Raw genomic sequence first — 19,981 nt, 5'->3', positions numbered from 1 at the left:
ACGCGTCGTTCCAGCTCTTTCCCCCACGGACCCTCAGTGGAGCGCCCAGTGCTGTATGGATAGCGAGACTCCCCGCCGACGTGCTGGTGCGTACACGTCAACGCCTTCGCGGGCTCCGAGTGTGCGTGGTAGTGCACGCACCCCGTCGCGTGCAGGCGCTAGCACACCTTCGCGGCATCATGAACGTCCGTTCGAAATTGGCGATGCTGTGAAGTTCGAAGGTAGCAGTCTCACAGGTGTGCTACGGTACTTGGGACCCGTCCAGGGCCGTGAGGGCACCTTCGCAGGACTGGAACTCACAGGGTCATCGTATGGACAGGGGAAAAACGACGGCACGATTGACGCGTACGTAAGAAACGGACTTTGACACCATGCAGCGTACAGTACTTTGCCACGACACCCAACAACGGTGTATTTGGCCCAGCGTCGAAACTAGTGCATTTGCACTCCGCGCGACCGACCAGCGCTACAGCGCGGCCCCTTTCGTCGCTCTCAGGCCGGCATTCGCGGGCCGATGGCCGTGCGAGCCGAACGGATAGCAACTACGAATCCAACCTACCTCCTCCTCCCCCTCCTCCTCCTCCGTCAGCGACACGAAGCTCATCAGCTACGACCGAACGGGCCCGCCGGCGTATGAGCGGCGTGCCTGTGCCTGTGCCGTCGCCGGCCCCACGAACGACGCCGCGCAAGAGTTTGGGCGGTAGCGCGGCTATGCGGCCTGCACCTACACGGCCCGCCCACGGCTTTGCCACGCCACAAGTGCATCGTACCGTCAGCTCACCACGCAGACCGACATCATCAGTTGGCTACCGGCGGCCAGCAAGTGTCTTGCATCGCTCTGTACATGCCGACGACGATGGCTTTGTCTTTGACGATGCGCCGCGACTTCCGCCTGCGCCAGCACCGGCCTCGCCCAAACAGCGGCAAGGATTGCTGGAACAGCTTGCCCTGCCTTTGAACGATGGAAATACGTCCCTAGACGAGGCTGTGATCCCTATGGCTGTGTACGAACGCCTCTGTGACGAACTAGCCGACGTGCGAAGACAATGCACGTCCCTCGACCGCGAGCGCACAGAAGTCAAGCAGACAACCCAAAAGCGCGAGCAGGAATGGGAAGAAACGAAACGCATCGCTGTGGAAGAAGAAGTGAAGCGACGACAGGCTCTCGAAGCGCAGGTGCAAGAACTACAGCATAAACTACATGAGGCTATTGATACTGCGACAGCAGCAGCCGACGCACATGACGAGCTCGAGCATGCGGCAAGCGAGCATGCAAAGCGAATCCAATCCCTGGAGACGGATTTGGCCGCCATGACGATCCGTGCAGAGCAAGTCGCCAACAAGGACGACGCTGGCGACGTGGCCGCTTTGCAAGCCAAGATGGACGACTTGGTCCAGGAATGGCAAAAGGAGCGTTTGGCCCTGCAGGACCAAGTGGATACATGGCAGGCTAAGCACAAGGCGACAGAACAGCAACTGGAAACGGCGAAGGAAGCTCATGCCACATGGCAAGCCAAGGTGGACGAGCTGGAAGCGCAGGTCGCACACGCCCAGCAAGGAGACACCAGTGCCACACAATCTGCGGCAGAGATTGAAATGGCAAGCTTGCGTGAGCAGCTCCAGCATGCCCACGACAAAGTAGGCCCGCTGGAAGATGAGCTGACAGAATTGCGCGCATCACTGGATCGTGAGCGAGCGGCGCACCAAGCCTCTGCATCGGCGCATGCAGAGGCCCTCAAGAAATGGCAGGAGCAGCAGGCGGCTGTGCAGGAGCAAGTCACACAGTGGCAGGAGACAGCACAAGCCGCGGAGAAACAAGTGCAGTCGTTGCAACAAGCCTTGGACGAATGCCAGGCAGCGTTGGAGCGTGAGCGTGCAGAGATCGAGGCACTGCGAGAAGCGCCAGCGACGCCACACATGGCCTCACATACGCCCCAGCTCACCCAAGGCACGTCGCAGACTGAGGCAGAGACGATTCGCGCACTAGAGGCACGCCTGGCCCAAGTGGAGCGCGAAAAGGCGGAAGAGCATGCCCACTTTACGAAGGAGATTGCCGAGTTGGAGTCCCTGGTTGAGTCTCGTATATTCCGTGAAGACGAGCTCGAGACGGAGCTGGAACAGTTGCGCGCCAAGCAAGAGGCTACGTAGGCGCCTCGTCATCGTTGTCGCCTTCAAAGCCACCCACGTCCGTTTGACGTCTGTGTAAGTCATGCGCAAACATACCGGATCCGGCCCGGATGGACCAACGATGTAGCGGAATATTTCACACGCACATGCCGATCTGCTTTGAGCAGCTATTGTGAGACAGACAACATGGCAACGTACGTCGCGGTACTTGGCACGCTCGGTATCGAGACGATGCTGCATCTCCTGCAGAGCGTGATCAAAGGTGTGTTGCTGGGCGGCGGCCCGATCTTCCAACGAGGTAAGCTGCAGGGAAAGCTGCCATAGGTGTTAGGCAGATAGGGTATGTACACGTACATGGGCAATCATACGCGTGCTGATGGACGCTGCCTCGGCCTCCGTGCAAGCAGGCAACTCCCAACCGACGCGGCCAGACTCGAGCGTGACCTTGGGGTAAGTGCGCGAGTACGTACAAGGAGCCGGCATGCGTCAGCGACTACTACCTCTGTGCCGTCATCATCAGGTGTATCGTAGTCCAGCATCTCTACTTGAAGACTTCGGCCATGCCATGCATCACGAATATGGGCCTGCCACGCAGGGTCGGCGGCTTCGAGAGACTTGGGTAAGCCACGGTACCACCTACCTCTAGATCTTTCTTCGTAAGGGCGCGACCCCACCACCGCGGCCTACGCCTAGATATGTCGTCAAACGATACATAGATGCGCCATTCATCACGCTCATACGTGCTCAGCGCAATGTACCTGCCATGCGGGGCTGCCACGACACCGACCAAGCCCTCCAACAGCATGTAGCGCACGGACAAGAAAAGAGCCACGTGGCGAGCACAAAAAAAAATGGAAAGCCTCAACGTCGCTCTTCCTACGCTGCTGCATCATGGTGCGTGTAAAAAAGCGTGCGTCGAAGCGCCAGGCGATTAAGCAGCGTGTCAAGATCCATAAGAAGGTTCTTGAACACAAGCGTAAGGAACGCCGTGATGCTAAGCGAAGCACACAATGGAAGTCCCGCCGTAAGGAAGATCCTGGTATCCCGAACAACTTCCCCTTTAAGGAGGACTTGCTGAATGAGATTGAAGAGCGCCGCCGTCAGGAAGAAGAGCAGAAGATCGCTGCTAGGGAGGCCAAACTCCGGGGCGATTTCGATGAAGAGTCGGACGAAGAAGAAGAGCTTCCAGCCCCTGGCTTTGAAGAGCCCATTGAACTGCCTCATGCGCCTATGCTCCATCGTCCCCTGCAAGACATCCTCACCAAGCCGGACGATATCAAGGCGCTTGTATATGTCTTGGACGCTCGTGATCCATCCAGCTTCCGTAGCACTTGGCTGGAATCGGAGCTGCAGGGCCACAAGAAGGCGCCTAAGCTGATCTACGCCCTCGCTAAGGCCGACTTGGTGCCAGCGGAAGCCGTGACAGGCTGGACCTACGAGCTGATGCAGGCCCACCCTACCTTTCCTGTCTCTGTCCTGCCTTCTGCTGTGAAGGACCATGCAGGTGTTGAGGCGCTGGTAGCGTACTTGCAGGCCAACATGAAGAAGGGCAACGTGGCTGTGATTGGTTTGCAGAATGCTGGTAAAACCTCCGTCGCGATGGCGTTGCAGGGCGCGTTCCAAGAGAAGAACAGTACAACCCAGGTGTATGATACAACGATGCTCGTCCCGTCCACGATGAGCCTACCTATGGCCGGGGAAGACGACGATGAAGAGGAGGACGACGAGGAGGACGAAGACGAAGACGAAGACGAAGACATTATGGCCGAGCTGGAACGTCGTCAAAAGCTCGATGCCAAGTACATGTGGACATTGATGCGGAACCAAGGGCATGTCCAGCGTTTCAAGGACCCAGTGGCCTTGGTGCGCTTGCTGCTGCCACGTATTGCGCAGCCCATCGACTTGATGCTGACCTATAGCATTCCAGCCTTTGGCTCGTTTGTCCCTGAACGCGCTACGCTTGCTGACGATGCGCCGATGGATGAGGTGGTGCGTGAGCAGCATCGTCAGACGGAAGAAAAGGCGCAGGCGGATACGGAACAGTTCCTGATTGGCGTTGCTCGATCTGTCGGACGTTTGAAACGTCATGGCGTGCCTGATGTGCTGGGCGCTGCGCGCTTGATCCTGCGCGATTGGTCGCATGAGGGTTTGGGGTACTATGCCGTGTCTCAAGCCAAGGCCAAGGCTATCGAGACAGCGGGCACCAAGGAGGACAAGGCACGGTGGGCAAAGGCGGCCGAGCTGGTAGAGGCCATGCCTGTTGTTCTTCCTCGCAAGGCCTGGCGTCAAACATGGGAGAAGCGCGAGCTGCGTCTGAAGCCATTGGAATCTGCGCCTCTGGGTACCTCATCGTTGGTCTTTGCGCCGCTGCCTGACAAGGACGACGAAGACGAGGAGGAGGATGTGCCTGTCTACGCAGACGATGACGAAGAAGACGACATCCCTGTCTATGATGATGAGGAGGACGAGGAAGAAGACGAGGAAGAAGACGAGGAAGAAGACGAGGAAGAGGAGGACGACGACGAGGAGGAGGAGGACGAGGAAGAGGAAGTGCCGCCTCCTCGCTCTTTGTCCAAGAAGCGGGGAGCCTCGACGGTGATGCAGAAACGCGCTGCCAAACAGGCCAAGCCATCCAAAGCGTCGTCGAAACCTGCCAAGACCTCGAAGCGGGCAGAGCCAGCGCCAGGCGAAGCCTACGATATTAATGCATACTTCTAGTAGTACGTATTGTATGACACCTATACATCTTTAGCTGCGAGAATAGGCAATTCGTTACCCGGAATGAAGTGGCGCTCCACACCGTCTTCTGTGATAACCGCCAGACGGATAGTGCCACCGGACGAGCCGTCACGACGCATCGCCAGGCTCAAAGCTGTCTATGAGTGACGCATGTTAAACGTACCATTTCGTACAAACTCAAGGGTTTGTTCCTTATTCCAGCCTTCGCGCCAAGTTGAGTCGCAGTAGCCATAAATATATGTCGAGCCAGAACCACCAATCGCCCACGGCTGCTCGAACACGCCGCCGCCGAGAGGGACGTTGAACACGCGACCGCCATGCTGCTTGTCCCAGCCAGCCACAATGATACCAGCACTGAGGCGGTCCTTGTTCTGATATATGAGTTCCTGGAAAAGGTTCGCCGCCACGGCGGTAGGGGGTTGCTGCTCTTGTGTCACACTGTACAACTGCAAGTGGTACGTAACGACATCAGCAAGGGCTTGTGTGTCGGCAGCTGAGCCTGAGCGGCAGCAGTAGATTCGATCCGAGAGATGTGTCAGTTTATCGGTGACGCGATTCGCCTGTGGTGTGAGTAGACGCGTATACAAGATCACATACAATGTACGAGCCCATCGTCGTGCGCGAATCAGCGCCGATGACGACACCGCCATCAAAGGCAACCGCCATAATGGAGGTCTGTACGGTAAGCACCACTTCAATACGTACGCCAAGGTCGACTTCGCCTTTCTTCAAGTGAGCTACGTCTACCGGATCCATGGCAACGAGTAGCACTGACAGTAAGAAGCCACCGTGATGGCTGGCGTAAGCGCTGCTCACGCAACGCCCGATCATCCACGTGATCGACGGGGGCAAGGTCGTGCTGGCTATGGGGTCGCTGGCAGCCCTACCACAACGAGACGCTAGCACCATGGGACAGGAAGGGTCGCAGCTGCTCAATGAGATGGAGCGTGAGACGCATTGTATGTTGGTTGTGCTCTAACAGTAGTCTCGGCACAAGAGATTCAGCGTCTAAAGAAGCGCTTCTTGAAATTGGACCGTGATGGGTCTGGTTCCATTGACCGCGACGAATTTCTACAAATCCCTGCGATTGCCAACAATCCACTGGCACAGCGCTTGATTTCAGTATTTGATGCTGAGTACGTATGAACAAGAAAATCTTATACAACCAGTGGTGGCGGCTCTGTCGACTTCCAGGAGTTTGTGCATGCGTTGAGTGTCTTCACCACCCGAGGCAGCCGTGAAGAAAAGCTGCAGTGTATGTGTTATCGCTACTCACCCCCAGTTGTTTTTAAAGTATATGATATGGACCGTGATGGGTACATTTCTAACGGTGAATTGTTCATCGTCCTCAAAATGATGGTAGGCGGAAACCTAAAAGACCAGCAGCTACAGCAAATTGTCGACAAAACAATCATGGAAGCCGATAAAAACGGCGATGGAAAGATCGACTTCTATGAGTTTTTGGATATGGTCAACAATACTGATGTAGCAAAGCAACTCACATTGGAGGTATGTGCGAGCTAAACTCAACAGAGGCTAACCTAGGAAGGATCTATTCTAAGCGATCATGCGCCATCCCTACGCCCCTTAGACACCTGTATAGCATTCATCACCTTTTTGCGTTGGATATATATCAGTTTCAAGCTACATGGTACTTGGCCAGGCATTCAACTTACGCAAAGCGGGCTCGCGCAAGGGGCTGCAGCGTCTCCACCAGAGAAGTAGTCGAGTATTGGCGACGCTCAAGACGGTTCAGCCGCCGAGCAGTCAAGCCATTTCGTTGCGTGCGTTGGCCACGCACAGGAAAACCACCGGCATGTCGACGGCCTTTGTATGAGCCGATCGAGCGGTGGTGAGCAATATTCGCTAGGTTCTCACGACGAAGATCGCCCTCAATCACAATGGAACGAAGAGGATCCATCGATGCATTGGGCCGTTGGGAAGCAGGGAGCTGACTGGGGTCAGATGGCGTCTCTGGCTTCGGCATTTCACCCGTTAAGGTCGATCGTGTCGGCGAAGGCGTACGAGCAGGAATCAAGCCTGGTGATGACAGGTAGGCCGACAATTCAGTGATTTGAGACTCAGTAAGAGAGGAAACAGTGGCACTCTCATGGACTTGGATCCGTGCACAGAGCCGACGGGCCGTGTCATAAGAAATGCCATAGAAGTTGGTCAGTGCAATCTGAGGTAAGTCAGGAACCCAACCAAACAATACATACGCGCACGAGTTTATGATCAGGCAAATAAGCCCCAAGTAAGTACATCGCAGCGCCACAAAGAAAGAAGCTGTGATAACAGTGTGCTGCCGATGCAGGTCGCCGACGTGCGTGCGCAAGTGCGAAGGTCGAACGAAGCGAAGGACCGCGACCGCGACCGCGACGTCAATCACGTGGAATTAAATTGTCTAGGAATTATACAAGAGGCAATACTACAACTCAGTCAATACAATGCGATCCAACACAGCGCGGACTTGCGATGCTGTGGGTCTGTCTTCAGGTCGCGGAGCTACCATACTTTTAATCAAGTCCCGTAGCTCATCTGGCAGGCGACCACCGCCAGGGAGAATCATGGGTGGTGCACCGTCTTCATACGGCCGCACATCCATTGCGAAGCTCGACCTCGTAGGGGAGGGCGGAGTAGAATCCATCACTTCCCGTACGAAATGGGAAGGATGATTAGGTAGAGAAAGAAACTTTTGTTTCGAATCTTCTGTCTTTTCCGCTCGTCGAAGCGACGACAAGTTTGCGTCTCGTCGGTAGGTTTTCTCCTCCTTCGGATGGTGAGCGGAATTGGAGCGACGTATAGCTCGCTCAATCGTACTTGACGTGTTCATCGACGAACACCGAGTGAGACTGGGGAACTCTGACCGCGACAGCACATTCAATGACACCGCCCGAGTAGAACTGGTGGAAGACGATGTCGATGCGTTCATAGTTGGGCGTTGGGGTGGAGCAGAAGTGATTATGCCACACGGGAAAGGCGATGGATCCAAAAGGCGCGCCAATAGGTTTCCAGGAATATGTACATAAGATTCGCCGATTTTGGGTGAGCCCATAAAGTCGGGAGATACACTCTCGCCTTCAAGAATGGTGGGATATGTCACGCCTTGTTCGTTTAAACGCTCCATGCGGTCATCTTCTTCTTGGCGGAAGAAAAGGAATTGACGCTGGCGCATGGCCATCACAGAGGAGGCACGCTGACTCGGATCCACGCCACTGGCGAGTGTATACAGAACCACGCCCAGGCTGAAGACATCAATAGTGAAAGACAAAGCGGGATGCGCTAGCCCTTGCTCTTCTGAGGGGGACCAGTTTACAGCTGTAAACAGCTCCGGTGCACGAAAAGCAGGCGTGCCCACAGAGTAGACTTCAGTAGCAGGCACAGCAGCGTTGGAAAAGAGCACCGATGAGAAATCGCATAGTTTGACTGTTAGGTCCGAGGTCAAAAGTATATTTTCTTTCTTGATATCACCATGCACACAGCCACGTCCATGGAGCCACTCTACCACTGAGGCGAGTTGTTGAGCCCATGTGAGCCATTGCGATAGCGTGACAGCCTGTGGATTGCGCTTGACAAACGATGCGAGCGAAAAGGGGAGGTACTCGAGTACGACAAGCAGACGAGGTGGGTTGTCGACACTGGTGTCTGGATGAAGATGGCTTTTATTGAGACTTAGCTCATCCAGAACAGAAATCAGGTTGACAATGTGCGGATGCGAGCCCAGGCGACGTAAAGCAAATGCCTCCTCGAGCCCTGCTAGCTGCGACTCACGATCAGCTTGCACGCGTTTCACGGCACATAGATGCCAGTCAACGTGGCATCCGTGACGTTCGTTGCCTTCACGATGAAAAGCCCCTAAATATACTTCAGCGGTACGACCCTCGCCTAGTTTGTACGCCTTATCGAGAATAAGTCGGAGACGGAATCCATGCTCTGCGCGAATACGCTCTTGCTCCTGCTCTCGCTCCTGCATGGACATGTGCCCAAACGATGGTTTTTTCTCATGACGTCGTTTCCCTCTGTCGACTAACGGCGACGACTGGGGCAAGCGCGGTGGAGCAGGGTATTTATCAGAGCGTACAGGCGGTTTCGGCAAAGGTGGAGAGGGTGTCGATATCGACTGGAAAAACAGATCGTTCTTCGATGGCATGAAGAGGCGCTTAGGCACCCGTCACGCTGGGGAAGCAGCGGCCAATAGAAGCTAGGGTGAGTGGATTGTGTATGTGATGCGCCAACACGCGTCGACGGCCCCTGCGAGCAGCGGGATCTGCGCCCTCGGTGAAGCATCACGTGATAACGGTTAGGAGCGCCAAAAAAGACGCAACCTTCGCGCACCCCAACGCAAGTGCATTTACCACCAGAATGTCTTCCACAGAGGCTCTACAAGGCCGTGTCATGTGGACACCGCCGGAGGGCGAGAAGCGTATTGATGCTTTCCGTGAGCGTATGAACAAAGAACACAACCTGGAGATGAAGACCTATGCAGACTTGCACAAGTGGAGCTGCACCGACTTGTCAGCGTTCTGGCAGGGTGTATGGGATGAAATGAAGGTCAAGGCGAGCAAGCCTGCCGTGGAAGTACTTCCCGAGGAAGCCCCGATGTTCCCTCCAGCTGAATGGTTTACTGGCGCGCGTCTGAATTTCGCGGAGAACCTGCTGCTGCATGGTCGTGACGAAGACGTAGCGTTCATCGCGTGCACGGAGCGCGAGGAAGACACGCGTCGTATGACCTATGCGGAGCTGCGTCACAATGTAGCCCGTGCGTCGCGTGCGCTTCGGAAGCTTGGCGTCAAGGTCGGCGACACAGTGGCGAGCTACTCGAGCAACACGCCTGAGAATATTATTGCATTCCTCGCCGCGAGTTCGTTGGGGGCTGTGTGGACCAGTGTGGCGCCGGATTTCGGTACGGCTGGTGTGCTGGAGCGCCTGAAGACGGTGCGTCCACGTGTACTATTCAGTGTGAATGCCGTGCTGTACAACGGCAAGCTGCATGACCACATTGCCAAGCTGAACACCACAATCGAAGGCCTCACGACGGTGGAAGCGAGCAGCGACGAGCGTGACGAGTCGGAGCCGAAAGCCAAGCGTGCACGTCTACATGGCAATGAGACACTTCTGCAGCATGTGATTGTGGTGCCGTACAGCGGCTCGCATCCCGAAACCAAGGAGCGCGGCAACGGCGTCGATGGCGCAGACGACGTGCCTGGTCTGCACCGCCAGTTGTGGGACGACTTTTTGGCAAGTGGAGATGATGAGAGTGATGAGATGGAGTACGAGCAGCTCGACTTTAACCACCCGCTGTGGATCCTGTTCTCCTCAGGCACAACAGGACAGCCGAAAGCAATTACGCACCGTGCCGGTGGTATGCTCTTGCAGTTCGGTAAGGAGCACCTGCTGCATGGTGGCATGAAGTCAGACGATGTCTTTTTCCAGCACACGAGCACGGGTTGGATGATGTGGAACTGGCTCGTGGGTGGTCTGTTAAGTGGCTGCACATTGGTCCTCTACGATGGCTCGCCTGTCCTTCCGGTCGGTGTGCTTTGGGAGCGTGCTGCACAGCTGGGCATTACTGTGTTTGGCACGTCGGCTGCCTACCTATCGGTGATTGAACGCCGCAACTATATCCCCACCGAGCTCCAGGAGAAGCTCAAGGTACGCATGATTCTTTCCACTGGCTCGCCTCTTCGTTCGGAGCTGTATGTGTACGCAGAAAAGCTTATGGGCCGACCTGTGCTGGTAGGCAGTATTACCGGTGGCACGGATCTCTGCTCCCTGTTTGCAACGCACAATGTCGCATTGCCTGTGCGGGCGGGCGAGCTGCAGTGCTTCGGTCTGGGTATGGATATGGACGTGTATGACGACCAAGGCGCCTCCGTCCCTGACATGGTCGAGGGTGACCTGGTGTGCAAGAAACCCTTCCCAGCGCAGCCTATTGGCTTCTGGCACCAGCCGAACGAACGTTACCGTGACAGCTACTATGTCCAGTACCCTGGCGTGTGGTACCATGGCGACTTGGTTATGCGCTCGCCACACCAGGGCTTGATTATGCTAGGCCGTTCTGACGGTATTCTGAACCCAAGTGGTATCCGCTTCGGCAGCGCTGACATTTATGAGGTGCTGGAGTCGTCGGAGGCGACAGCGGAAGGCAACCCATGCAGCAAAATCTCAGACTCGCTGGTCGTCGCGCTAAAGACGCCGGCCAAAGACGACGAGGTGGTAGTCCTCTTCCTTGTCGTGGGTGAGGATGGCCACTGGGAGTGGATCGTGAACGAGGTCAAGCGCTTGATCCGCAAGCAGCGCAGCGCTCGTCACGTTCCTGCGTTTGTGCGGCGCGTGCATGGCTGCCCGAAGACGCTGAACGGGAAGCGTGTCGAGGTGCCTGTAAAGAAATGTACGTATGCATACGAGCTAACATAAGTAATCAATGGCGCACCGATCAGCACCATCAACCAGTCGACACTTCTCAACCCGGAAGTGCTTCCAGAGTATGTAGAGCTCGGCGCGGCGCTGCGCGAGGAACTCGCCCAGGCGCGCACGGCCAAGTAGATATCACGTGACTTTTGCCTTTTTTTCTCGGGGGAACGGTCGTTGCGTAGACGGCGTCGGAACTCGTCACCAAGCAACTACTACATCGGCATGTTTCGTGGTGGTCGTGGCGGCGGTCGCGGCGGCGGTTTTAGTGGCCGCGGCGGTCGTGGTGGTATGGCCAATGTAGGTCCGCCTGCGAGCGTTGTCCCCTTCGGCAAGTTTGTGCATGCTGTGGAAGGTGAAATGTTCTGTGCTAGCACGGATCCCAAGCATGTGCCCTACTTTAACGCACCGATTTTGTACGTATACCTTAGCGACTAACAGAACCAGCCTGGAAAACAAGTCACAAATCGGAAAGGTCGACGAAATTCTTGGCCCAATAAACGAAGTGTACTTCACGGTGAAGACGGAGCCTGGTGTCGTTGCGTCGTCGTTCAAGGTAGAAGACACAGTGTACATTGCGGAAGACCGTGTGCTTCCGATTGAGCGCTTCCTTCCTAAGCCCAAGACGGTCGTAAAGGGTGGGAAAAAGCGAGGTGCGGCACGAGGTGGTGCTGGCGGTGCACGTGGTGGCCGTGGCGGCGGTCGTGGCGGTGGTCGTGGCGGCTTTGGTGCGGGCCGTGGTGGTGGTCGCGGTGGCTTCGGCGGCGGCCGTGGTGGTGGCTTTGGCGGCGGCGGTCGCGGTGGTTTTGGCGGCAGCCGTGGCGCGCCGCGGGGTGGCCGTGGTGGCTTCCGTGGTGGCCGCTAACCGCACGAATAGGACCGTGGTCGTACGACTTGCAAATTGTACCATAGAGAGAGCCTTGCCGCTCTGTTGTAGAGCGGAAAAATCCTTGCTATTGGAGTGACTTTTTTTTCATAGGGCTGCCAGCTACCCCCCTACAGACACCATGCTGGCCGCTGCTCCTGCTACTCCGCCTAGTATAAGGACGTGTAGATACGACGCTGTACTGCTATTAGAGATAAAGGCGCGGGGCCAGGGATAGCATCTCGCTTACGGAGCAGGCTGATCACTGGCCCTAGATCATCAACATGGCTTGGCGCTTCGTCCTTATCAGCTGGACACGCACAGCCAAGATGTATAGATGTAGGGTATATGCGAGGCAAACCTAGACTATGTGAAAGAAGGACCACGATCTACCAAGTTCACGTTGCTATCTGACAATGGCCCCATGGAGACCGTGATCATTGGGTCAAAATAGATGGATGCATAGGATCTCCGGTTTGATTAACTCAGCACAATAGGGGTGACAAATAATACGAAGCGATTCCCAGGGGGCTTGGGCCACCTGCACGTTTGATAACATGAACGAAGAGATAAGCCTACGTTCCAGCTGTGGTGAAGTCCCTCACGGTGACGCAGATAAGGGGAGGCATAAAAGAGCAATTTCGACAAAATGCTACGAGCCCTATCTTCTTGTTGTCGGAAGCCATGAGCAGCAACCCAGCACAGGTGCTTGGCGAAGGTGTAGGCTGGGCCGTCGTGTGTGGCCTTGGCTTTGCCTTTGCCGCGTTTATGATGGCGATCACATTCCTACAGAACCGGTTTACGGAGCATTCGACCAAGAGTGTGGAAGAATTCAACTCTGCCTCGCGTTCCGTTAAGCCTGGCCTGATTGCTGCAGGCATTGTATCTGCCTGGACATGGGCCGCGACACTCTTGCAGAGCTCCGCGGTGACGTACGAATACGGCGTCTCGGGCGCGTACTGGTACGCAGCCGGTGCTACGCTGCAGATCCTTCTCTGCTCCATTATGGCCTGCAAGATCAAGAGCTGTGCACCTTTCTGCTCGACATTCCTGGAAGTCATTCGCATTCGTCACGGCAAGGCCGTGCACGCCGTTTTCATGGTCTTTGCGCTTGTGACCAACCTCCTGGTCTCGTCCCAGCTTGTACTGGGTGGTGCGGCGGTCGTAAATGAGCTGACAGGTCTGCATATCCTCGCAGGTATCTTCCTCATTCCCACCAGTGTCGCTGCGTATACGGTGACAGGTGGTCTGCGTGCGACGTTCATTGCCGACTACTCACACACGGTCGGACTGTTCATTATTATCCTGTACTTCTTCTTCAATATCTGGACAGGTCACGGAAAGATTGGCAGTCTCTCGCACATGGTCGAGATGCTCGAACGAGCAGCCCTCACCAAACCTGTAGAAGGCAATGCGCATGGCTCCTACCTGACGATGCGTTCGCAGGGCGGCCTGATCTTCGGTATCATCAACATTTGCGGCAATTTGGCGACCGTGTTTTGCGATCAGTCGTACCACCAGCGCTCGATTGCATCGCTGCCGACCACAGCATCTCGTGGTTTCTTGCTGGGTGGCAGTGCATGGTTCCCGATTCCGTTCTTGTTCGGCACGACTATGGGCCTGGCTGCGCGTGCGCTGCAGGAGAATGGCCTGATGCAGACTCTCGCACCGGAGCAAATTTCCGCCGGTCTGCCTGCGCCTACAGCCGCAGCAGCGCTCACCGGCAAGGGCGGGGCGGTGGCCATTTTGATCCTGCTGTTCTTGGCTGTGACATCCGCGACATCGGCACAGCAGATCGCCGTGTCCTCGGTGCTAACTTTCGACGTGTGGAAAGTGTACATTCACCCGAACCCCAAGGGCCAGCATATCCAGTGGATTACCCATGGCGCCGTGATTCTCTGGGCCATTGTCATGGCAATCTTCGGCTTGATTTGGAATTACGCCAGTATTGGTCTCGGCTGGCTGTATACCATGATGGGCATTGCCGTCGCGCCAGCCGTCTTCCCGATCTTCGGCTCACTTACGTGGCACAAGACCAACTCGATGGCCTGTGTGGTGGGTATGGTCGTCGGCTGCATCCTCGGTATCATGACATGGCTTGTTACAGCCGGTACTTTGTACGGCGCTGTGACCGTGGAGACGACAGGCATGCAGTACCCTACCATTGCCGGCAACCTCGTCTCGTTGCTCTCGTCGACGATCATCACGGTGACGTGGAGCTGGCTGCGTCCTCAGAACTACACGTTTGCCGATACGCGTGCATTCAACGCACCAGATGATGCGCTGTACGTTGGCGATCATGTGCAGGGTATCGCAGATGAGAAGTTGGCCGACTTCCCTGTGAACGAGACGGAGGATAATGGCAGCGACAAGCCGGTCGTTGGCACGAGCGACTTTGCGGACATGGAGCCAGGCAAGGCGGAAGTCACCACGGGTCATTTGCACACACACATGATGGATGCCGGTGAAGACAACATCAACTACGTGCGGGCCGCCGGCTTGGATCCTGCTGTGATCAACTCGACCGTGAACCGCGTGATGCTGATTGCCATCGTATGCTCGCTGCTCCTCGTGATTATTGTGCCCGCCATTGCCACTTGTGCACGCACATGGAACTACAAGGGCCTGGGCGCTTGGATCTACCTCGGCTTCATCTGGCTCTTCTGGAGTATCCTGGCCGTGGGCGTTCTCCCCCTGTGGGAGGACCGCACGGAATTGACGACGGTGCTTGCGAATATCTTCCGCCGCCGTCGCGCTGCCAAGATGACTTGATCAAAACACGCCGCTCATTTCATAGCTGTGCCGTGGCCGCCACGAGCACACGTGTACTATAGATGGAAATAGTGCTAATGGTCCCTCCCCTGCGACTGCCTGCCCACAGGCCCTCCACGAAAACCAGAGGTCCAATGTCGAGGATTTATGTTGGGGCGTTATGGCGGACGACGCAACGATACCACAGTGCGGCGCCGATACGACGGCGACTAGTGACGACGTGCAGCGATGACCTCGCTGTTCAGCTTTTCGTCCCCCGCGGACATTGATATCCGGTTGGACGATGAGCATGACCGAAAGACGGTAGAGGTCAAGACGGAGAACCCGAACAAGGAGACGATCCCTGTCTACTTTGACGGCGAGAGTTTGCAGGGGACCGTGCGTATGAACGCGAGAGGAGGACGACTAACAAGCCTAGGTCGTAGTGCAACCTCGCAATGCGAAGAAGCTGCAACATGATGGTATCCGTATTGAATTTATCGGATGCATGGGTATGTTCCCCGAAGGAGCTCACACGTCAGAACTCTTTTACGACCGCGGGAATCACTACGAGTTTCTCTCGCTCGGTCAAGAGATTGCCCCCGCAGGCGAAATACGTGATTCAGAAAGTTTGCCGTTCTCGTTCAAGGACGTGGAAAAGTTGTACGAAAGCTACAATGGCATCAATGTGAAGCTTCGCTACTTTTTCCGCGTCACCGTGCACAGGCGCATGTCGGACATTGTGCGTGAGCGGGATATTTGGGTGCATTCGTTCCGCCTGCCAACAGACTCGAACAATGCGATCAAGATGGAAGTCGGTATCGAAGACTGCCTGCACATTGAGTTTGAATACAATAAGTCCAAGTACCACTTGAAGGATGTCATTGTCGGCAAGATTTATTTCTTGCTGGTGCGTATCAAGATCAAGCATATGGAGCTTTCGATTATTCGTCGCGAGACCACAGGCGCGGCGCCCAACCAATACAACGAGTCGGAAACAATTACCAAGTTTGAGATTATGGATGGTGCACCGGTGCGTGGAGAGACAATTCCCATCAGGCTCTTCCTAGGCGGCTTTGAATTGACGCCCACTTTCCGTGACGTGAACAAGAAGTTCAGCACGCGGTACTATCTGAATTTGGTCCTGATTGACGAAGAGAACAGGCGCTATTTCAAGCAACAGGAAATTACGTTCTTCCGCATACCGGAGAATTAGTAGATGCACGATACTCTATAGTCTGTACAGTGGGCCCCTGGTGGGCATGCGCTTCATTGCGGTGGTGGCCTGCGTGCGGGGACAGATCGGCCGCGCGGCTGGCGCGGCCTCTCCACACCCGATTGACGCCCCGATGCGATGTCGAGCACGCACAACGAACTTCGTGTCTCTCCACCATGCAGAGCATCACGACGGCGATGATCTGGATGTGGATCGTAGTGCTCAGCTGGCTAGGATCTAGTGCCTATGCGAAGAGCGAGGACGTATTTGACTGTGCGCGCGTCATTACGCGGGACGGCGCTGCGCCTATCGATTTACGACCAGCGTTCGCCTCCGGCGCACTGACCGCGGTCATTGAGCAAGCGACGCCGCCCACGACGACTGTGACGAGCGTGCGCATGGACCTGTGTAGTCCTCTGGCGCGGGACAAGACGCTTTCCGATGAAGATCAGTGCCCGGCAAATACCCATGTATGCATGACAGTGGCGAATCGACGCAAGGATGGCGCGCAGGCCATGGCTCAAGTCATTCCCGTGGCTGGCACGCCGCAGGGCTTGACGGTGGAGCATGCCAAGTTTGATACTGGCCAAAAGGAAGGTATGTCCATGGACACTTACCGTAGAATGGCAACTGGCGTTCCCTGGCGCTGTGTGGGCTGACAAGGCCCAGCACACGAAGCTCACAGTGACTTGTGCCGTCGAGGGGGATGTAGTACGTATGACACAGCTCGCTTACCAGCAGACGGGCACCCTTTCGATTCGTGGCTACAATGTGGACGAGGGTCAGCTTACGCTGCAGTGGGATACACCGCTGGCGTGTGCCGATCTTCCGACCACACCCCCCCGCCCCCCACCACGCACAAAGCACCGTCGTGGTTGGTTCGCACGGCTGTGTTGGCTGTACGTATGACATGTACTTACCATCCAGTATCATCATAGGCATGCTGATCTACCTTGCGGTTGGTGTTTGGTACAACTATACACAGTATGGTGCGACAGGCTGGGACCTCTTACCGCACCGCGACTTTTGGCGCGACGTGCCGTATCGCCTTCGCACAGGTTGGCAGCAGGGTATGCGTACCGCCACGGCAGGCCGTCGTACCGACAGCTTTTCGCGCGCAGGCTACGAGCCCGTATAGTGACGAAGCAAATGTAGGCATTTACACGTGGCCCAGCGAGCGAAGGAAGCGACGTACGACCGCTTGGCCCTTTTCCAGGTTGAGCAGTCGAATGCGCTCGTTTGGAAGATGGGCATGATCAGACGCTTGGCCCATCGGCAAGTGCAAGGCCGGTGCCTGAAGCACCTTCTCAAGGATAGCAATGCCTGGGATCGAGCCGCCTTCGCGAATAAGCGTGGGCTTTTGGTGCCATTCCGCCTCGACCGCCTCGGCCAAGGCGTGCCATGCCGGCCCCTCTGTCGTGCCCAGCCACCAATCTGCGCGGTGCAAGAGCTGGACATCCAGCTCGTTCGACGAGTGCAGCGCTGCGAAGCGCGTCTCGATCGTTTGCTGGAGAAGTGGCGCGAGCGTATCGAGGTCCTGGTCCGGGACGAAGCGAATGCTCAGTGTCGCCTTGACCGCCTTGGATATGATGGAGGAGTGCGTGGCCCCACCGCTGTTCGTAAGTTGGTGCACCGTGAACGAAGGCGTACACCACAAGGCACGCAGCTGATCGGCGGTCGTCGGCCCAGGCGCTTCTTCCGCGGCGGACGTGAGCCACTGCATTTCCTGCTCGCTCACCGGCCGAACATCGTCGTAGAAGCCGGGAATCGCGACGCGCCCATTGTCATCGTCTGTCAACGATGCTAGGAGTTTGATCATATCCATCATCGGTTCACGCGCAGCGCCACCGTGCACGCCTGAATGCTGATCGGACCGCCGACTACTGATCTGGATCATCACCTGCACGACACCACGTAGGCCCACCGTCAGGCATGGCTGCTGCTCACCAAGCCAGTACGAATTGCATACAAGGATGGTATCCACAGGCCCAATGAGATCCTTGTTCTGCTCTAGGCACGCATGGAACGACTTGGAACCCGTCTCCTGCTCGCCCTCGATCAGCATGACCACGTCCACCTCCAGTTCGTGCTTGTGCAACAGCTCACTCGCTGCGTACGCCACGGCAAGGACGGGGCCTTTGTTGTCACTCACGCCACGGCCGTAGACGTAGCCATCTTGCCCACGCAGCTCCCATGGCGAAGAGTCCCAGCCATCGCCCGCAGGGACACAGTCGTAGTGCCCGTAAAAGACACATCGTCGCTTGGCCTCACGGCCACGGAACGTACCCAGCACAAGGGGATTCGTCCCCTCGCCCGTCGACAAGAGCTGCACATGACTCGCCCCCAGCTCCATGAGCGTAGCTTTGATGTAGTGAGCGGCCTGACGGCAGTCTTCCAAATTCTCGTCAATCTCCGGCATCGCAGGGCCTTGCGATACAGACTTGAAGCGGACCAACTCTCCCAGGCGCTGCAGCAGCGCAGACGAGGAGGCAGGCGCCACTTCCTCTCGTTTCTGGCCAGCCTCGTCCGCCTGTCCGATGCGCGGCAGATTATAATGCCACATGCGCACATGCTCGTCGGAGGATACGGTGACCAGCACAGGCGCACTTGTCAGCCATGAATACGCATGCTTCGTGTGGCCTTGATACATCGCAAGACCTTGCACCATATCTCTGTGGCCCGCCAATCGGCCGCGGCATCGGAAGTAGCTGTCGAAATGACACACGTCGCCATTGGCACTGCCAGACACAAAGCTTTGGCCCTCCTCCTGGTCCATCGTCAAGAGGCACAGCACATCGTCGTTGTGTGCGTGAATGGAGCGAATCAGTGTATAGCTTTCCAAGTCCCATACATCGATCATGCCGTTCTGCTTCCCGGCCAGCAACGTGCCTTTCCACGCAGCCAACGACATGATCGCATCGCCTGTAGGCTCGGCCAGCGCTAACGACTGGTGGAAGACAAGGCGATCCTGCTCCCATCGCCATAACCGAACCGTCTCATCGCCAGAACCACTCGCCATGAGCGTCGTATCCCCATGCGGAAGAAGTAGAAGATCGTACACATATCCATGATGCGCATTCATAATAACATTGTCACTGTCCACACCAAGCACAGCCATATTCATCCCAGGCGTAGGCGTGCCATCAGGATCCATAAAGCGGACAGCCGAACGCTGGACCAAGGCCTCGCCGGCCAGCACCGCGTTGGGGAGCCCCATCGTCATGCCGGACAACGCACGAGGACGCGAATCAAAGAACTTATGGAAGCGCACATTGCGTACATGCGTCGGTGACCGAGCTAAAGTCTCGCGCGTCACAGCAAGCCACTGAATCGAGGTGTCTTGACAGCCAAAGTAGAGAGTCGTACGAGGAGCATCCCATGCCACTGCAGCCGTTAGCGTCACACTTCCTTTCACGTACACGAAAAGATATCACCCGCATTGTCGTTCGCAGGGTACACCAGCGCAAGGGGCTGCAGTGTCTCGGCATCCCATATGCGCACTGTGCTATCGGCTGTCATGTCAGTGCTAAGAGCTGTACGTACACGACGCGCTGAACAAGTACTCTCCTTCCAGGAGAAGAGAAAGCACACTGTCCGCATGACCAAGCATGTGAGCATACAGTTGATACGTCTCGAGGTCCCATACCGCAATCAGACCACTTTGTGTGCCTACAAACAAACGACCCCGCGCTTGATCCACTGCCACTGAGAAGGCAGCCGAGGCGCAGGCAATGGTATGATGCAGTCGATCTTTGGCATCGTAAATGGGCGGGAGGGCAGGCTCAGCGACCGGTGCGCGTGGCTCGAGTGGCTCGAGATCGTGTGTCGGCCCACCTGCCATGGCCAACCAGCAGTAGAGAAGAAGCAACCGC

General features: G+C 56.3%; 12 protein-coding genes across 12 annotated transcripts; 7 read left to right on the top strand and 5 right to left on the bottom strand.

Annotated features, from left to right (window-relative positions):
- Positions 1–55: 55 nt before the first annotated feature.
- Malapachy_2507 (er to golgi transport-related protein) lies at positions 56–2,148 on the top strand (the record flags this gene model as incomplete). The annotated part of the gene is made up of 2 exons (XM_018136996.1): positions 56–345; positions 378–2,148. The coding sequence occupies 2 exons, from the start codon at positions 56–58 to the stop codon at positions 2,146–2,148; spliced, it is 2,061 nt and encodes a 686-aa protein (XP_017993331.1).
- Positions 2,149–2,207: 59 nt separating this feature from the next.
- On the bottom strand, positions 2,208–2,932 carry Malapachy_2500 (hypothetical protein; the record flags this gene model as incomplete). The annotated part of the gene is made up of 5 exons (XM_018136989.1): positions 2,208–2,294; positions 2,326–2,442; positions 2,482–2,571; positions 2,598–2,741; positions 2,768–2,932. The coding sequence occupies 5 exons, from the start codon at positions 2,930–2,932 to the stop codon at positions 2,208–2,210; spliced, it is 603 nt and encodes a 200-aa protein (XP_017993328.1).
- An 86-nt stretch (positions 2,933–3,018) lies between these two features.
- On the top strand, positions 3,019–4,845 carry Malapachy_2508 (hypothetical protein; the record flags this gene model as incomplete). The annotated part of the gene is made up of 1 exon (XM_018136997.1): positions 3,019–4,845. One exon carries the CDS (start codon positions 3,019–3,021, stop codon positions 4,843–4,845), a length of 1,827 nt encoding a protein of 608 aa, XP_017993334.1.
- Positions 4,846–4,865: 20 nt separating this feature from the next.
- Malapachy_2474 (20s proteasome subunit) lies at positions 4,866–5,622 on the bottom strand (the record flags this gene model as incomplete). Its single annotated transcript, XM_018136963.1, has 4 exons — positions 4,866–4,999; positions 5,030–5,426; positions 5,464–5,541; positions 5,572–5,622. 4 exons carry the CDS (start codon positions 5,620–5,622, stop codon positions 4,866–4,868), a joined length of 660 nt encoding a protein of 219 aa, XP_017992900.1.
- Positions 5,623–5,773: 151 nt separating this feature from the next.
- Malapachy_2482 (calcium calmodulin-dependent protein phosphatase) lies at positions 5,774–6,427 on the top strand (the record flags this gene model as incomplete). Its single annotated transcript, XM_018136971.1, has 5 exons — positions 5,774–5,825; positions 5,852–6,002; positions 6,036–6,121; positions 6,149–6,375; positions 6,416–6,427. The coding sequence occupies 5 exons, from the start codon at positions 5,774–5,776 to the stop codon at positions 6,425–6,427; spliced, it is 528 nt and encodes a 175-aa protein (XP_017992920.1).
- Positions 6,428–6,538: 111 nt separating this feature from the next.
- Positions 6,539–7,130, bottom strand: Malapachy_2472 (mitochondrial ribosomal protein s13; the record flags this gene model as incomplete). The annotated part of the gene is made up of 2 exons (XM_018136961.1): positions 6,539–7,048; positions 7,086–7,130. 2 exons carry the CDS (start codon positions 7,128–7,130, stop codon positions 6,539–6,541), a joined length of 555 nt encoding a protein of 184 aa, XP_017992902.1.
- Positions 7,131–7,294: 164 nt separating this feature from the next.
- Malapachy_2493 (serine threonine kinase) lies at positions 7,295–9,016 on the bottom strand (the record flags this gene model as incomplete). Its single annotated transcript, XM_018136982.1, has 1 exon — positions 7,295–9,016. The coding sequence occupies one exon, from the start codon at positions 9,014–9,016 to the stop codon at positions 7,295–7,297; it is 1,722 nt and encodes a 573-aa protein (XP_017992883.1).
- Positions 9,017–9,228: 212 nt separating this feature from the next.
- On the top strand, positions 9,229–12,142 carry Malapachy_2480 (acetoacetyl- synthetase; the record flags this gene model as incomplete). Its single annotated transcript, XM_018136969.1, has 4 exons — positions 9,229–11,257; positions 11,285–11,351; positions 11,463–11,693; positions 11,725–12,142. The coding sequence occupies 4 exons, from the start codon at positions 9,229–9,231 to the stop codon at positions 12,140–12,142; spliced, it is 2,745 nt and encodes a 914-aa protein (XP_017992922.1).
- A 684-nt stretch (positions 12,143–12,826) lies between these two features.
- Positions 12,827–14,914, top strand: Malapachy_2438 (urea transporter; the record flags this gene model as incomplete). The annotated part of the gene is made up of 1 exon (XM_018136927.1): positions 12,827–14,914. One exon carries the CDS (start codon positions 12,827–12,829, stop codon positions 14,912–14,914), a length of 2,088 nt encoding a protein of 695 aa, XP_017993108.1.
- A 228-nt stretch (positions 14,915–15,142) lies between these two features.
- Positions 15,143–16,109, top strand: Malapachy_2444 (hypothetical protein; the record flags this gene model as incomplete). Its single annotated transcript, XM_018136933.1, has 2 exons — positions 15,143–15,292; positions 15,333–16,109. 2 exons carry the CDS (start codon positions 15,143–15,145, stop codon positions 16,107–16,109), a joined length of 927 nt encoding a protein of 308 aa, XP_017993321.1.
- Positions 16,110–16,285: 176 nt separating this feature from the next.
- Positions 16,286–17,247, top strand: Malapachy_2446 (hypothetical protein; the record flags this gene model as incomplete). The annotated part of the gene is made up of 3 exons (XM_018136935.1): positions 16,286–16,706; positions 16,732–17,008; positions 17,037–17,247. The coding sequence occupies 3 exons, from the start codon at positions 16,286–16,288 to the stop codon at positions 17,245–17,247; spliced, it is 909 nt and encodes a 302-aa protein (XP_017993319.1).
- A 21-nt stretch (positions 17,248–17,268) lies between these two features.
- Malapachy_2448 (zn-dependent exopeptidase) lies at positions 17,269–19,950 on the bottom strand (the record flags this gene model as incomplete). Its single annotated transcript, XM_018136937.1, has 3 exons — positions 17,269–19,493; positions 19,529–19,621; positions 19,653–19,950. 3 exons carry the CDS (start codon positions 19,948–19,950, stop codon positions 17,269–17,271), a joined length of 2,616 nt encoding a protein of 871 aa, XP_017993059.1.
- Between the last annotated feature and the right edge of the window lie 31 nt (positions 19,951–19,981).

Source organism: Malassezia pachydermatis (assembly GCF_001278385.1).
Source record: "Malassezia pachydermatis strain CBS 1879 chromosome Unknown scaffold2, whole genome shotgun sequence".
Lineage (NCBI taxonomy): Eukaryota > Fungi > Basidiomycota > Malasseziomycetes > Malasseziales > Malasseziaceae > Malassezia > Malassezia pachydermatis.
This window is presented reverse-complemented; position numbering and strand designations above follow the sequence as displayed.